At 40.3% G+C, this 18,223-nt stretch overlaps 2 protein-coding genes across 2 annotated transcripts in view; both read right to left on the reverse strand.

Annotated features, from left to right (window-relative positions):
* tpo (thyroid peroxidase) overlaps positions 1-10,094 on the reverse strand; it is a 29,707-nt gene extending 19,613 nt beyond the window's left edge. The window contains exons 1-6 of the mRNA XM_030117500.1: positions 10,025-10,094; positions 4,186-4,270; positions 3,909-4,069; positions 3,505-3,634; positions 1,593-1,722; positions 628-819 (exon numbers count right to left, since the gene is read on the reverse strand). Coding sequence (XP_029973360.1) covers positions 628-819; positions 1,593-1,722; positions 3,505-3,634; positions 3,909-4,069; positions 4,186-4,270; positions 10,025-10,094 — 768 coding nt within the window. The remainder of the gene's footprint in view (positions 1-627; positions 820-1,592; positions 1,723-3,504; positions 3,635-3,908; positions 4,070-4,185; positions 4,271-10,024) is intronic.
* A 1,366-nt stretch (positions 10,095-11,460) lies between these two features.
* Positions 11,461-18,223, reverse strand: part of sntg2 (syntrophin, gamma 2) — an 89,332-nt gene continuing 82,569 nt past the window's right edge. Inside the window, exons 15-17 of the mRNA XM_030116478.1 lie at positions 13,040-13,132; positions 12,608-12,718; positions 11,461-11,692 (exon numbers count right to left, since the gene is read on the reverse strand). Of these exons, the coding sequence (XP_029972338.1) occupies positions 11,564-11,692; positions 12,608-12,718; positions 13,040-13,132 (333 nt within the window). The 3' untranslated portion in view covers positions 11,461-11,563. The remainder of the gene's footprint in view (positions 11,693-12,607; positions 12,719-13,039; positions 13,133-18,223) is intronic.

Consider the following 18,223-nt stretch of genomic DNA (forward strand, 5'->3'; position numbering starts at 1 on the left):
AGAAATGCAGCTATATACCGGGCTTGTAAAAGTCTCTGAGGGGAGGGTAGCAGTTTGTTAATGATGTGCTCCACACTCTCGTGACCCACTCAGGTCCTTCCTGTTTAGAGCTACAGGATCACACAGTACAGGCAGGGCAGGCAGGGGAGTTGGGGCTTTCTATGGATGATTAGATGTACGGTCTCTGGTTTTTGTCCGTATAAATATTTGATAGTTTGTCAGATTGTTTACATGTGGCTTGATATCGTCTCCACAACAGTGGTATCATCTGCAAACAGACTTTTTTTTAAGTTATAGGAGAGAAGGGGTAGAGTACCTTTGTTCAGGATGAGTGTCGATGATGTGCAATTTTCCATTCGGACCCTTTGTGATTCTGGTGCTCAAGAAGTTTTAAATCCAAGCGAAGATTCCCCATTTTTTGCACCAGTTTTAAAGGGGCCACTTTTTACATCTGTGTGCACCTAACTCAAGACTGATCGTATTCAGTCTTATGTACAATGCACTACTCTTTAATTAATCAACTTTAATTAAGTACAAGTTGACAATGACTCCAAAAACAACTTATTCGGATGACTATAAATCCCAGCATGCAATGTAAATAACACAAACGTGAACTAATGACTTTACCTGGATGGGAAAACACGGATGCACGTTTTCACATGAGTTCAAACAGTCGGCTTCAGGAGAGACTCCGGCGCTCTGAGGGGTAAAGGTGACGTCGTGGTCAATGTACTGGCCCCACTCCACAAGCATTTGAGAATAATCCTCATCAATCGGCTTAGAGGAGCTCCTCAGTATTTCTCTGCTGACTTTCCGAGGCTGTTGACAAAGTGGGATTTCAGACTCAGGATGACAGAAAGTACAGCTTCATTAGAGAAATTGAGTTACTTTCTTTGAAAGGCCAAAGTAGTTCATTCTGTGATTTATTAACTTCTCTTATATAAATAGATAAATGGTTTTAACCCGACTAAGAGGTCTCTGACGTGTCCGAGACATTCGTAATTTCTACAATAAAAAGAAAGCTGGCAACTATTAAAAATAAATTATGCAACACATCAATTATCCTAGATGTTATTTACTGACCTCTGTTAATAGGGAATGGAATGATGAGATCAAACATCATTAATTCACTGGAACACTTTGGTTAATTACGGCTCTCATACATTGAGGTAAACTGTAGGATATGACTGATGCATATTAGATGAGTTCCACTACTACAAGCCTCACTCTGCGTAATGACTGAATAAATTAAGACTGAAATGTCAATGCGAGCGCAACAATTTCAGAAAGTAATGTTTATCCACATGTCTGGGAACTCTTTTTTTTTTTTTTTTTTTTTTAAACACTGTGCAGGCAGCCTTTGTTAAAGCATCGGCTGCAATATTCAAATACAGACCTAATCTGTGTCATCTCACACACACTGCTGCCCTTCCCAAATTGTTGTGGACTTTATCAGTTGTGAAACAGGTTAGAGAAAATATAAATGGAAAACTACATTAACTTGGTGTTTCACAGGGTGAGCTGGGTTCATTTCTACTGTAATTTCTCTGCTGGGACTTGTGGGTCCGTCGGGCCAGTGTTTTGTAGATTACCGAGGGAAGTTGGAATCCATTATGAAGCCGTTCTCGGTTCCAGCCTTTGGGTTCTCTCTGCCCATCTTCGTATTCAGCTGGAAGCCATCTGACCATGGCTGTGTTGGCCGCTCCCCAGCGAGGATTTTGCCTGACAAAGGGAATAGTGAAGTGTGTCCAAAAAAATACTGCTCTGCATGAAGGGTACAGTATGCCTCCCCTGAATGAAGCATCAGTGTTTTCCTCCAAAGTTTTATCAAGATTTCATACTCTTAGAGGTATTATTATTGTGCTCAGAAGTGATCTCCAATAGGTTTGATAATGAAATGCTTTTCACTGTGACTGACAGACTGTAGTCAGATCTACAGTGTGTATTTGTGGGTAGGAACAAATTATAAGGGAACCTTTTTATAAGGAGGGAGAAAATAAAACACGCCTCACTGTTTCATCAGTGTTCTTAATCCAGCGACACACCACCGGTTCAGCATTGCACTCCTACAAAGCTGTCAGATTGCAGTCAGTGCAGCAGAACCGCAGATATTGATGTTTGTGCTCCATCAGCTGACAAACACATCAAGTCTCCAGCAGATCTCCTCAGATGTGACAAGTCTTTTTTTCTTCCATTTTCCTTCAATTATCATCACTTACTTAGAACGGTTTTGATTGCTCAGACACATCAGCCGTTGGTGTCACTTCGCTCTGCCTCTCTGTGATCGTAAACTCATGCTGCTTTTTTTTTTTTTTTTTTTTTTTTAAAGCAATTCCAATAAACCCATCAACAAATCAAGAAAACAGCGGGATAGTCTTTCTTACTGCAATTTAGACTGGAAAAACAGCAGCTCCATCAGCTCAAAGACCAGCCCCAGCTTCATTATGTCAGGTCAAGTCAGTGTACTGTCAAGTAAAAGTTAAATGCTACATGTAAATTGAATCATTAGCAATTTCACTGCGATGGCATTTAATGTTAAAGTGACACTAATGAGGACATTTTTTTTTACATCCCCTCATTACTACATGGGACATATTTCTATTTTAAAAAGGTCTGAAATTTATGTTATGGGGCCAACGACACCACAAGGCTGCTTGGATTTTGCAAGAGAGCGTATGTAAGCCACAAGGTGTTCACCTAAAAACACCATCTACGGCTGGGTTCAGTCCCTGTGGCCCGTAATTGTGCAGGTAATTGTGACTGAATTGCATGACTCCCAGTTCATATTCTCCTGAGACTTGATTGATCTGTCAATCAAGAGTCAACCATAAGAGCAACACAATTCTACCTATAGTGTATTGTTCTTTGTGCACGTTTGTGTGGTTTAATACAAAAACAACCAACGGTGCCATGTCAAGACCCAGCATGCTAACTCCTTCATTTTCAGCATTTTTGCTATTTCGGTGTAACATTGCCATGTAAACGCAAACATTTTCTGAATCAATGATGCTAAAATAATTGGTTTTCATTTGAAATGTTGTCCTCTAAATGGATCCTTCCTCTTCCATGTTGAGGTGAAGTACCTAAGGGTCTGATCAGGATGACCGTTGGTCGCCTAACACAAGAGATCTAAAAGGACTAACTGAAAAGAGGACCTGAGGTGAGACGAGTTGTGCTGAACTCAGACCACATGTGAAAAAAGCATTTAACAATATGTTTTACAAAATTCTTTGTTTCATCAAGCCATCCATCCACCTTCCTTTCTTCAGTAATTGTTGCACCACCTCACTTCATCTTTCACTCCTGCCAGAATCGCCAAAGTTACTAGAGGACAACTAATTTAATTCCACTAAACAATTTAATTTTCATCTCTCTTTTTGACAAACAGGACTTCTTTAGATGTCTGGTTTCAGTGTGAATCTCTCTCTTTCACAACACGTACTATATATGGCTTGTTATCACCACGTTTTGGGTCGTCTGACACATCAGAAGTCGTTCGGCTACCTGTTGTTGCAGACTCCTGATATCGAGCGGTACTTGCTGAGATGAGTCTGTTGACAGTCGGCTGGATGTGTCGCGGAGGGACACCGAGACATCTCTGCAATCAGCTCCACATCTTCCCATGACAGCATCTCTATCGCAGCAACATTGTAGAGTTAACACAGATAAGTGGAACTGAAGGGAGTCTATCAGAAAGGAGACAAGTTAGAAAGTGAAACAGTAATGGAAAATGTCTCTTTTTGTGAAAGTGCGCGTCGATTTAAATTTTGCTGTGTTCTGTAGGTCTGGTTAGAAAAAGCCAATTAGGAATTTTGATTGTGTTGAATTCATTTGATGCCACGGTACCAACCGTTTCTTTAAGTTTTGTCCCTGTGGAGGCTGAACTTAATGAAAGAAGGCAAATCTACCTGCTGCTGTGACATCCCTTTTATATCTCTGTTTTGTTCTGTTCTTCAAGACTTGCAGAGTTGTTTGAAAAACCTCTGCGGCTCGGGAAATCTCCAGGGTCTCGGGCTCAGTTTGCCGGTGGAATGTAAATACACGAGAGGAAGATGAGGCTGTGCTCCGTCTGTGTGGAGAAAATGACAGATAAAAAGAGCGTTTTGGTTCTTTTCATTCTTCCCGAGCAGGAAACGCTTTGTTAAGGGTGTAGACAAAGTTATTATTTATCCGACAGTTAATGACCGTTTTGTGGAGTGGAGGGAGACTTCCTTTACAATCTGAAGGCTTTCTTTATGTGACGCCATGAGTAATTCTTTTATGGACGAGGCTGGAAGAGAAACAGAAAGACATCAAAAAACAGTCATCACTGAAGTTACCAAATGTTCACTGTGAAGCCAGTGACTGTATGCAATACAGGATACTGTGTAAAATACTGGTATCACCAGTATAGGAAATAATGCTTTCTGCTTAATAGGTTTGTTACTCAATATTTTTGTAATACATGAAGACACTGAAGTCTCAATTATACGACCTTTCAGTCGAAACGCATAGTTTGTGGGTTTTCATTTGAGAAAAGTTTCATGTTATTTTGAAAATGATGTCCACTGACACAGAAATGGCAGAAATGCTTGAAATGGTTCCGTTAGCATGCCAGGCCATGAGGTGGTTTTTAATGGTTTAAATATTCACAGAGTGAAATACACTGACATTCATATAAACAGACAGCGAAGCACGACCATGTCACACATGAGGAGCAGCAGTGTTTTTAGAAAGGTTGTGCTTTCACCCGTTTACACAGAGTTGGAGCATTTAAACCTGAACTAACTCAGTGGTCCTGACAGCAACATGAAATACATTCAGTAAATTTACCTACATTTGTCTTTATAAGTTCAGATGGGTTCTCACCGGTTCTCACACTTTTGTGGCTTCAACTTATCATTACTTTGACAATAATAGCCAATAATATTGTGCAGCATTACTTTCATTTTTATATTTTCAGTGCTTACATTGTTACACAACTATTTAAGAGTTAATAATATAGGTCTGCCACATAGCGAGTCAAACCATAGTATCATATCCCCCCACCGCTTTGTGTTTTGCTTTCATTGACAAAATCCACTACATTAAACAAAGCAACAGTGTGGGTTACAAAACACTGCGCAGTATTTGCAGGATCTGTCATATTGTCATGTAAATTCGGAAAAATGTAAAAGGTTGAGCATTTGGAAACGCTGGGACAGACAAAAACTTCTGACATTTCAAAGGAAGAAATTATATTAGAATTTGCATTTCCTCTGTCAGATACATGCTAACGAGTAACTCAGACCACATCAGCTGATGTGGACAAAGGTCACGGTGTGTCGAGTCGCCCCTCAGCTGGAATAGACTGGCTCATCACGGTCCTGCTCAGATAAATCCACTTGCTGTCATTGTTCACTGATTAGATAAAACCTCAAATTTAAATATCTTTTTTTTTGTTTTAAACCAGTACAGGAAGGGTAAAAACAGTGCATTAAAAATGAGCCAATGTTTCAGAAGTCAGACAGTTTCTCATTATTCATGGACGGCCTAAAGACTTGAGCATTCATGTAAAGTAAAATGATACAGACACAAATTGAGCCACAGATCTAATTTCATTTCCTATATTCAATAAATAACACAAGTTTCCAAACTCCAATGTCTTTGCCTCAAACTAGTCATATTAGGAAAACAGCCGCTGCATACTCACAGTTAAAGCTCATGGCTTCATCAGCTGGAGGCGTCTGCAGAACAGTGAACAGAAGCATCACAAGCCGCACGCAGCTGAAAGAGCAGGCCATGTTTTTAGCCAGTTTACAGCAGAGGAGTCACACTAACAATCAAAGACACGTCTTAGCGCTGTATGCACCGCAGGGCCCGTCCTTATATACTGAGATAGAGCGGGGAGCCCAATGCCAAGGTTAAGTAAACCAGTTCACACTACAGTGACTCAGAGATTCAGTGTTTCTCTTCTTCTCACTTGACTGATTTGGTTTTTTTTTTTCTTTTCTCCCTTTCCATTATTTCAGCCACTTGTACATTTGGCAGATGCAGCAGCTCCGTGTCACATTTTCAGAGAAAAACAACACGATACACTGTGAGCGACTATGGCCAGCTTTATGGGGTTGGTGGATTTCAAAATGTGTGAAACAATAACAGTCTCTCTCTTTGTTGTGGTCAATGTGCCTCTTAGATATTCAGATATTAGGCCAGTTTTTACTTTTCAAGCAGCTTTAGTCGAATATACTTGTAATTACAGTAAAACTCAGTCTAATTCTGGTAAGTCACTATAAAAATCATATTTAGAAATAATGTGACCTCAAAAATTAATAAGGAAGTTAATTCACATGAGCTTCATAAAAATTGATTTTTATCCAAAATTAGGTGATTTCTCTCCCTCGCTTTCACACACACACTCACACTAATGAGATATTAAAATAACTATAAAACTATTATGAAAGGTTACTAATGCAAAATCTAAAAAAAAAAAACAAAGTTTTTGTTCATGAGAGTTTCATTACAATATATCATCATGTTTCATGGTGACTTATAATAATTACATTTCCATACAAAAGTGTTCATGAGCAAGGCACAAAATGTCTATGTAGATGTGTGCGACTGTAGGCGGCGGCCATGTTTCACTGCCAGCAGTAACGTCCTGACTTACTTTCATATTTGAACTTTTAGCTCCTGTCAACTATGTGCAAGCCATTAATTATTTCTTAACAGTTTATCCTCCAACGGAGGAATGTTAAATGTTCTGTATGGAGCCACCTGAGTGGGTCCCTGGCCTGCCATCAGTATCACATTAATATGCAGATGAACAGTAGAAACGAGCCAAAGGAGCCCACCGGGTAAACACAGATGGTTGGAGATAGAATTCAGGGATTGTCTCATTATTATTAAAGTATATCAGCGAACTGAAGTTTCACTTAGTTCAGTCACAGTGAAACACATTATGAAAAGAACTGGGTGTTATATTTGTCCACAATGCAGCGATTCTGCAAAAAAATAATGCAACAAGTATTCTAGAAATGATTTTTTGTAAATCAAAGTGAATCTCATTATATGTGTGACCAAATTAAAGGTGGCTCAAACTGTCATATACTCAGATTTAACATCCTTATGCAAGAATATCTGGATCTCATTATGGAAAAGTATAATGGGCAAAGGGGAGATCTGACAAAAAATGGTAGAAGTGTCTCCTCGTAGTGAGTGTGGATGTCTGAATTTCACAAATTAGAAGAGCTAAAGGACAGATATGTGACCGTGACGATGGGAGTAGCTGAGTCTTCTTCTGGCAGCAGCTTTCCTTCTGTTCTGTGGGCTCGATTCCAGCAGCCCTGCTGCCAAACACCAGGTGAAAGCCTGGACAAGTCGCCACTGCACTGCAGGCATAACACAGAGACAAATGATATCACACAAACACATCAGCATCTGCATTCACCTGTTGACCTAACAAGTGTTTGAATTGAGAGATGAAGCTTGAAATCCCGGTGAACATGGACCAGGGCAGCAGAAGCTCCATACTGCAAGTCCTTATGCATTACTTTGACTTTGCTGCTGCACAGTGAAAACCATTATTCACATGAACCATCGTCTGTATCCAATTCAAGGTTACAGGGAGTCAATCCCAGCCAGCAGTGGGTGGAGAGAGAGCGCACACAGGTCACCAGTTCATCACAGGGCAAACACAGTCTCATGCACTCACATTCTCACACACGGTCAACTTAGAATTACCGGTTAAGTTAGAAATTTTGCAAGTTTTTGGATTGTGGCAGGAAAGGAGTTTTGCTCATATAGCTACAGTGAAAAAACACAAACTCCAGATGGAAAGGCTCTGAAGCCCACCGCCGAGTCGTTTCACACCATGTAGTGTTGAAAACACACTGTCGAATGGAAGATACTGTTATGTCAAATCTTACTTCAGTTATATTGACAGCACTCTTGATGGTATCACAGTCCTGCCTTCTCCTTTGCTTTCTCATGTCTTTTCCGAGTTTTGCATCCAGACGACAGGAATCAGCAGAAAGCGGATCGAGCTCCCGGCACTGACCGGGAGACACCCCCGTCACAAATACTTCAGTTTGCCACTCAGAAAGCAGCGCCGCTGGTGGAGCCCACTGCGAGAGTCACGGCCCATTGACAGTTGAGCAGAGTGCTTGAAATTCATGCTCGACATGGTGCTGATGCAACCTCCCGATGCTGCGTGTGACTGTGACTTCAGCAGTCGGCTGAAGATCATCTCCAGCCGCCGCTCCGTGCACTCGTGCCGTCACGCTGGCTGGTCTGTCTTCCAAAACATCAAGTGTTGGAAACAAAACTTCAAGCAGTCGCTTTCCTTTAACAGCCAATTATTATCATTTACTCCCCAACGATGGTCAAAAGAACTGATGCCTGCATAACAGTGCATTCTAATAACCTCCCTGTATGCTAATATTTTAGTTTTTTATTAATTGTGTCATGAGGTGATGAATAAATGCTTTAGTAAATTCTGCAGCTCTGCAGCTACAGTCTATTGAGCTGTAATGATCACTGCTTTCCATTGCTGGAGCTTTCTTTTTTCTTTTTTTTTTACCTTCTTCTGTCCTCGTCCATTAAGAGAAACTCATTCTGAGCAGAAATTCTTTGCCTCTTTTCACCTCTGTCTTATATGTTTTTTCAGGACAACTCAAAGACGTAAGTTATCAGGACAATTAGTAATATTGGTGTAAAAAAAAAAAATCCCATAAAAAATCCAAGTTGTTTCCAGACCTAGAGACAAATATATAATCCATTCAGCAAATTCTGTGCTGACCACAAGACGTGCATGGCTGGTGTTCCTCCTCGTCCAAGCAACCTGAACGAGCTCCTCTCAGTGTGTAGGGGTTACCGGCGACATTCCCAGTGAGTTGAATGTGAGAAAAGGAAAGTTTATGACATCTTCTGGATTTTTTTTTTTTAATTCTTCAAACTGTATTAGAAGTAGAAAATGAACAATGAAAACAGAAGATAAAGACTGACCATCCTTCATATTATTGCATATAAACAAAGCAGATTTCTTCTTTCACCGTGTCCCAACAAATCCTAGAATCGTAGGTTTTCTTGTGCCACAATACAATCTAAGGTGCAGATTTAGAAAGAGTAGTTTGTTCCTTTTGTGAAAATCGACTTACTTAGCATTAAGTATACATATTGGGCTCCCTGACCTGCCGCTGTGCAAGAAGCAGTTGAGGTCAAGAGTCTTGCTCAAACTCCCACACTGGGGTGTTTGAACCTGAAAACTTCTGATCCAAAGTCTGTTTCTCTAACCTCTAAATTCAGTCAGTACATCAAACCAGGGTTCCTGTTGGTGCCGCTAAGGCCTCCAGCTTGGCCTGGGCTTTGCCATCAAACAGTCTGTAATCACTTCTTTGAGGAAAGCTATATAAGGATCATGGTATTCCTGCTTTATGAGATAGTGCTGGGTCGGCCTGCCGGTGTAAAGCAGATACCTGAGGGGCAAAGCTGCACAAACAACAATAAAATCCAGGAGTGGAGGAAAATTGATACTGAACCGTAAAAAAAAAAAAAAAAAAAAAAAAAAAGGGAAAAATAAAATCGAGTAAATGTGCCAAGTTTGGTTTTCGGAACGATGAAATGGATGTTGACATCAATATGGAAACCGTCAAGGACGACAAAATGACAAATGAATTTGTCACCAAATACTTTGTCATTTTGTTACCAAGAACTCCAAAGACAAATCGGCGCCAATATTGCAGCTGTCTAATACTTTTAGTACTGTGGATTGTGCGGAATTGAGTGACTTCAGCTTGTTTGGAGATGTGATGAATGGACTGTGCGAAGATTTCTGGCAGTTGTGGGGAAGAGACCTGTGAAGCAAGAACGCTGAAAAAAATGTGGTATTTAATTCGTCATCACTCAGAAAATTCACCATTAATGAACAGGGAGGCCAGGATTTGGTGACCATTTGCCTTCAAAACCACACTGAGATTGAAATATTGCAGAAAGACAGTTCCAAACAGATTTTCTTGAGATGTTTGCAGGATGAAATCTCCGTCACTTCCTGTAACCTTAGACTGACCTGCTGTCGTCGCCCCGCCGTCGCCTCCAGGAACCCCTTTGCTGAAAGACAAGTTGCTTTCTGCATTCATCATTAGATACTACTTCTATAGATACTAGCATGGCAGAACTGCAGATGCACTGAACAAAAATTACAAATTCAAAAAAAAAAAAAGTTTTTCTGGGCAAAATCTTTGAACTTTCAGTACTTGTACATTTTTTTTTTATCATCAGTTAACAGGATGCTACAGATGAGCAGAGAGAGCTGAGAAGAGGCTGCTGGTGTGCTGAAAGTGAGTTAAAACGCTTTATATTTTAAACACAAATATACTGCTTTCTGAACAGTCAGGAGTGGACCTAAAGGTTAGTCAGAATCGTAAATTGACTGGCATTGCATTTTCTCCATCTTATTCACAACATTTTCAATTCAGGTTTTGTTTTCTGGTGAAGAGACTGCAGACTTTGATCCATAAACCATTGAATTGCAATGCAAAACAAAAAAATGCAGTCTGACAGAAGCAAGGAACTTAAGACTTCTCTGTTGTAAATAAACATCTTCCTGCCGGCACAGGTCGTCGGAAATGAAATAAAAGTTACATTTACAACCAATAATACCACCTTATCCAAGTTTGAGAAAGAATACACAAGAAAAAGAGAAATGCTTTGTCAACATTTTATTGAAAATACATCAAATATGTAATTCAACACTGAAACTATTAACTAAAGAAACCAAGGACATACTGTCGTTTTCACTGCATCAGGTAGGGATTCGGTTGAAAACGGTCTTCAACAATACGGTGAGACTGAAAGGTTCTTGTTGGCCGGAGAAATCTGAAATTCAGGTCTTATCTCTTCATTGGGTACTAAAGGTGGACAACAGCACAAAAACCCAGGAGTTTACTCCAATCAATGAAGTGGGGCTGGCACGAAGACCACCTATGTTTAATTTTAGCTGGGGCCACATCACAGGGGTGTTGACTCAAGCTGTGGGCTGTTTGGAGGCTTATTAGGCCGCATTATATTGCAAGGTATTCGTGTGTTTTCGTAGGCGTGACAAAGCCGGGTAAACCACAGAGGTAGGACCGTTTCATTACTGCTCTGCTGTGAGTGGGAGGGACAGATCTGTGCCATTGTGTTCGTCTCTTCAGTTAAAAACATCATTTCAAATACAGGCAAAATTTCAATTTGACTGAGATGATCTACGAAACTGATTGGCAGTTGCTTTGGGTATCGTGTCGGACGGATGGCAGTTGTACAGGGCACAGTAACACACTTTTCATCTCAACGACTGTCCCTACTGAAACAGAAGGAAAAACCTCAAAAAAAAAAATGGAAGAACTGTGAATCTCGGTGGGTTTTCTCTACAAGTTAAAAACCACAAAACTTCCTTTCCCAAGTAATTCATATAGTACCTACTTTTTGCAGTCTTTTACAAATTCTCTCTTTTTTTTTCCAGTCGTTTATACAAAAATAGCAAGGACATGATGTACATATCAACTGGCTCTGTGCATAAAATACAGCGGGTTAGCCTAGGGAGTCCATCACGGTGGGACGCATCCTCCTAGCTGTTCATGTAGCTTCCAGAGAAGCTTTGACCACACATAAATAGAGGGTCCATGGAGGCCACTTTGGCAGCAATAAACGAGTGTATACAGTGAAGGACGGCGGTCAGATTAGCAAACTCTAGTTCCTGCAAACAAATGAGAGACACATCAGTTAGTGCATGGCTCTATACAACCTGCAGTGGCTATCCTCACGCTTTGTGTCACATCGAATGTGCATCTCGCCGTCTTTTGACGGAGAGATTCAAGGTAACGAAGAGTCACACCAATGAAGCTTCACGCAGCGTCCTTAAAAAAAACCAAAAAACTGGACATTTTACTGAATCGCTTTGAGTGTTTGTTTTCAGCCTAATTGAAGGTAAACACAGAAATGAGCCAAGTTGCCGTTCTGGGTGACTAACTCTATTAGGGTTTTCCCTTCGGAGGATCGGTGCCGTTCTGAACACGACTTTATTTATTCATGAACAGCCGGTTTGTTTATATGTGCAACACCGTCCTTTTTGGAAACCCGGCAGCTACACACTGATGGTTAGTGGGATAATCCATCTGTGATGCAGACTCACTGCAATTCATTTCAGTTTGACATTTGGGGAAACAGAGCTGAATCAAATGGAAGTCCAAAGAGGGACAACGGGCCGTTCCTCACGGACGGCATACCTGCATTTGGATGAAGTCTTGGTTAAAGCTGGTCAATGGTATAATCAGTTCATATTGCCTCAAGACTGCAATGCAACACCAATCACTTGAAAAATAAACAACGCAAGTTTGAGATCAGACACTGAGTGGAATGAATCTGTCCAGATAACTGAGGTTTTTGTGATTACGCTTAATCTGAGACAGACAGTTGACGCTGCGACTGACTCCTCATTTCCTTGAATCTCCTCAGTGATGTTTGAGGTACAACATTAGCATGGCTTCTATATGTATACTGGAATTCTGGCTGAATGTTTTTAGTGTTTCATTCAGGGAAACTTATGTGAGCAAAAAAGTAAACTAGTATGGTATACCGTTGATTTTGAACAGACGAGAAGATATTAGATTACCTTCATTTCTATCTGCTTGCTTTCAGCATTCTGGAAAAGGAGTTTTACCCTGGTTTTCCCATCATCAGAGGAGCCTTTCAGTTGAGAGAACTTGTATCGCCACAGTACGGTCTACAAGCCAGAGAAGGGATTAGAAAACACAGCAGTGGGATTTCGATAATGAGCACATTTAAACACCCGCATGATCAAGAAGTGACATTTTAATGTGCAACAGGACTTCGAGAAAAAAGGGAATAATTTATTACAGAGGAACAGTAGTTCCTCTGCCACCTTGGACTTAGCTAGAAAGAAAAAAACAGCGCAACTGACAAAATAATCCAAAAATGCAACTCTAAAAACCCAATTGCATTTATCAGATTGGAATATTTGTCACATAAAGTGGATGTGCAATGAGTGCCTAAATCAAAAAAATAAGCAAAAAGACCAGGTTACCTTTGCTGTGGCTTCTGAGCAGGTGAAGCCCGATGCAAAGTCAACGGTGAAGCTCAGTACATTCCCCTGGCTGCTGCACATGTAGCTCTTGGACTGTTGAGAGACAGAGTCGACACCCATTATTAATCTGAAATATTTCTGCAGTGTTTGTTTGGAAACAGTGTTTCTAATACAAAAACCACCGCACGTTTCTGGAGCAGCACACGCAAAGAATTTTTATCGGGAGATGGAGAATCAAGCCACTTAGTTTTCATCCTACATTTCAGGCTTCGCCCTCATTTGTCATCTATGCGATGATTGCAGAGAACAGGCATTACCTCCCCACAGATGTTCTCATTTGTTTCACTGAGTAAAGCATGTGACTGATTTCATAATGGACCACACAAAACAGTTCACGGGGAAAGTTCTCGCACAAACTGTTACAAAGGAATCCGTATTAAATAAAAATAAGGTGAGAAAATTGTCTAAAAATACCACACCACTATTTTGATGACAGGTTTTATTGTAAAGTCATGCATATACAACTTAAATAGCAGCAGATGGCAGAAGGTAACTCCCTGCAGTATGTCAGCTTTCTTTCTTCTCTTGATTTTTTTTTTTTTTTTAACAGACTCAAAGATGACAGAAGAAAAACTCATTTGATTATTCACTTTGTTCTGTTGTCATGTAAATTAGCTCATTTAACAGAGCAGCGGCAGCGAGAGTGCACAAGGCTGAGTCCCAAATGAGAAGTTCAGGAACAGTAGTTTAGCAGATTTAAAGAGGTCGGAGCTCCTTCTTAAATCTGAGTAACACACATGGGTGTAATAAGAGGGGAAAAAAGTGGAAGCGAAAAATCTGATTCAGCTTGTGGGTTGAGTCTTTACATTGAACAGCACAGATTGGATTTTATTTTTTGACAAATACATCTAAAAGGCTATGATTCTGACAGGAAGTCCAACAGATTCATAATAAAGCACTTTTATGAAAAGTATAAAAAAAAAAAAGATCTTTGGTTATGATCGACAGAAACTTGTCACACAAAAAGTGAACGGATTGTTAAAAGCGAGGTTAGAATATCGACACAGTAAAAACACACTGGTGTGACTCCTGGTCAAAGCCTTCATTCCATAATTCAAACCATGTCAGGAGTGGAAATGTGTGTATGAATGGATGAACAGACTCACAAAGCCCATCGGCCATGAAGCCTCTGTAGATCATTCTTGAGTCAGAATAAACAGTTGTCAGATGTTAAAAGTCTCCCTCGTGGTATTCAGTACCACAGCTTCAAGGTCTCGGTCAGGACTCGGTCTCGGGAGGCTCTGGTCTTGGTCTTGATTCAGTTTCGGGTTACACTTGTATTCAGAGATGCAGGAGGAGTTGACAGGTTATCTTTATATTTTTTCAACATGATCCAAGCCAAGAGTAATATCTGTGAAATAGTTACGTATCATTTCTATAAAACATTTAGGATCATCGTGTTATTTCAGGTGGTGTAAGACAGAAAACTTTAGGAAAGTGAGGTTAACTTGTCACCTTCCATACGTGGCCATGAGCAGAAATCAGAGCTGACAGTCAACATATTTTGATTTTGACTTCAACATTTACGGACCTTATTTATCTTTGGATCCATTATTTAACTTGATTTCTCTCCCAAGTGACATTGGTAGGATTTTAATTGACGATGGGGAATTAACCAGCTAACAACTAACAAATCAATTAAATTCATTTATATAACAACTGTCATGAAAGTTCAGAACAATTTAGAATGATTAAAATGTGATTCATAAGTAATGAACAGTAAATAGAAGATAATTAAAAGGATTATTATTAATACCTTCACACACATGTAGAATCACATCTGATTTTGGGCTCTGCCATTTCCAGTTTTCATGATCCCTCTGTGCATCGGTGAGATTTTTCTTGGTAAGCTGGACTTCGCACATCATCCGAGGTTATGTTTGTTATTGTAACTGATATCTGCCTCGTGCACATTTCAAAGCGTTAACCCCGTTATGGACCAGAGTGTCTCCTGGTTGTACCCTCCCATGGCTCACAGCTCACAGGCGGCATGTTTGTTCTCGCTGCAGCTGGTTCACACGAGGCTCTGTTTTATGTCTGAAATGTATTTTTACCCATATGTCATTTCACATGAGGAGAGCCCTTGTTAAAGTCAAACACGTTCAGCTTGGAAGAACTGATAACAAGAGCAAATCTGACCTTTTTTTTTTTTCCCCGCCCGTTCTGTCTTCTGTACCAGTCTGATAATGTCAGGACACACAACAGCAGAAATCTATTTCTGAGGCTCTGAATCTTTAACATTTCGCTGTTGCAACACAAACAAGCAGGTGACTTACAGTCCTTTTCACAGGTCTTTTGAAAGCACTGGTGTGTGAGCTTGTCAACCCTGGAGGCGCGTTATGTCTCTGCGGGCTTTTGTTTCCTCACATCTGCATTTTTAAAAAAAATTATTTTGCCCACTCAGTTGGGATATGAAGATATATATCTTGATTTTTCTATTTGTGCTATTTTATTTTATATTCACCTCTTGCACACACGCACACACACACCACGGGCTTGGCGATTTTAATTATAGAGTGCAGTGTGCAGCGAGTGTGGCATGGGACTGTGCAGCCTTTTTTACAGAGAGTGTTTTCTGCTCGCAGACCTCAACTCTCCATCTTTAGCAGAGTCGTGAATTCAGCTGTGACGGGGATAGGGGAAAAGAAGAAAAAAGAAGGAAAAAAAAACATTGGCAGGCCAGCTGCTAAGTTCCTGCTGTCACCAAATGTAAGACTGTGTTGTGACATGGTGAGCAGTGAGTACACTTCACTAATTGGAAGGGATTTTTCTCTGGGAATTAGCAATTTGAAAAAAAAGGAAAAAAGTTTTTTTTTTCTTTAAAGAAAATCTTCTTAGCCAAGTCTGACAGAAGTAATGTCATGCGTACGGAGGAGAATATGGTGAAACCCTCACAAATGGGGAGTGTTGCTCCGTCCTTCATTATTCTGCTCACAAACAGCGACGTGCGTAATAAAGAAAAGTCAACTGGCTGCATCTGTTAGATGTGGTCGTGCATCCATGAGCAGAAGCTGCAGAAAGCGTGAGTGACAAACAACCTTATGCAACAGGACACCATTTATTTAAAATGTTTTTTAGAAACATGATGTAAAATCGTGCAGGTTTGTGTAAAGCTCTTTACCTGTTTGATACAGGTTACTTGAAATAGCATTTATGCAATTCATGCTGACTCATGAGGATGACATGAGGAAATCTTCACACATCTGAGAGAAGGTGCTTTGTTGACTTTAGCGAATGGCCAGACTCGTGGGAGACAGCAGAAAGTTAACGTGACCTGTAAAGCAGCTACATCAGCAGAAGAACACAGCAGGGGAACTAATTCACACAACATCACCAAAACTGGACAAGAGGAGGTTGGAAAGATGGTCTGGATTTGGTGGAAAACAAATATCAGTATTTATCCATTCTGCCTTTCATAAGCAATCCAGGCTGCTTCTGGTGGAACAATTCGAGGGGGAATTTTTGGCTCAATCTGGGCTTCTTAGTACAAACTGAGGTGGATTGAACAGAACGGCCTACTTGAGTATTGTTGCTGATGATGCCCATTCTTTTATGAGCACAATGGACCATCCTCCAATGGCTATTTTCAGCAGTATAATGCACAAAGTCACAAAGCTCCAACCAACTCAAAACTGACTTCTTAAACACTGAACTCAACGGCCTCCAACAGAGCATCTCCAGAATGTGGCTGTACGACAGGTTCACATGGAGCAGTCGACAGATCTGCAGCATCTGTGCCAACTTTTTATGAAGACATGTACAGTAAATCTAAACCTGAAGATCTGCACAAACTAGATATTTTAACAAACTTTAAGTTGCATTTAAAGCAAGTCTGCCAAGATGAATTTGAACGTTCCGGTACACCGACCAAACTGTACCCCGAGCTAAGGCGTTGTCTGTTTGACTTGCGCTGATGCAGCAATGTAACCGTACCCAGCTGTGGACGTCACGGGCATGAGAGCTTTGAGCATCGGTCTTTCATTGCAGACATTGAATGAGTGGCAAATATGTAAGCAGCCAAGTAAATCCAACCAAACCACTTTCGACGCCATTGTTTCTGTGGTTACGTCGAGTTTAACTTGGCTTCACTTCAAATTAGTGGAACAATAACTGAATGAGTGCCAATAAAATGTGGCATTTCTCCCCTCAGGAGGGGTTAGCACTCAGGTGATTTCTAAATATATCTTTACAGCAGTTGGAATACCTGCAAAAGCAATCCAAGTGTTTTGACACCTGTGGTAATTAGTAAATTCCCAAACTTTAACAACTATATAAGAATGGGAATGAAATGCCGTCAGGTTTAGTGTCTTTAAAAGTGATGTGATTAATATGCTGTTTTAATATGAAAAACTGACGATTATGATCTATAGCAAGGTTCCATTTTAAACATTACAAGCTAAAAATAAAGACAAAGGAGGATAAATGGATCAAATCACTAGTTTTTGCTATAAAGACCAGTTTTATTTGGATTATGAAGAAGTTCTCGAGCGTGTTCTCATGCGTCAGTCATGCAGGTGATCAGTCACAAACAATGAAGTGATTGACGGCACCTGTCAGGAGCAGGAGTGCTCAGATGTGAGTGTTGCACGTGGAACTGCTCGTGTCTATGAGAAAACTGGAAGGAGAGCTGTGTTCAATTATCACACCGACAAGTCATGCAGGTGAATGAAATTAAATATACGGAACAGCTACTTAAACATAAATGTAAATTTGGCACACACACAAAAAAGAAATAATGCCCAACAAAACTGATATGAAAAAATGACCAAGTAAATGACTCAGTAAAACCATGTCAGGCTGATTGACACATTCCTATCAAACGTGTTATTAATCGAACTGCTTGGTTTTAGGTGTCATGAGTCACACAATGTGTGATAAATGTATTATTTAGAGCAGATGGACTTCCAACTTTGCGTGTGAAGTGTAACTGGAACACCTTCTTACATGAGTCAGTACTTAATAAATCAGGCTGTTCAGTAACACGTGGCAATTTTACATTCACATACTGCCGATCCTGATTAGCGAACAGTGGGACAGACTTCAACAATCATTTCATAGAGGCACGTTCAGCTAAAATTAAGCTACACCTTGTTTAAAAACTAAGAGAAACCCAAACACTTAATA

Source organism: Salarias fasciatus, chromosome 19, assembly GCF_902148845.1.
Source record: "Salarias fasciatus chromosome 19, fSalaFa1.1, whole genome shotgun sequence".
In the NCBI taxonomy this organism is placed as follows: domain Eukaryota; kingdom Metazoa; phylum Chordata; class Actinopteri; order Blenniiformes; family Blenniidae; genus Salarias; species Salarias fasciatus.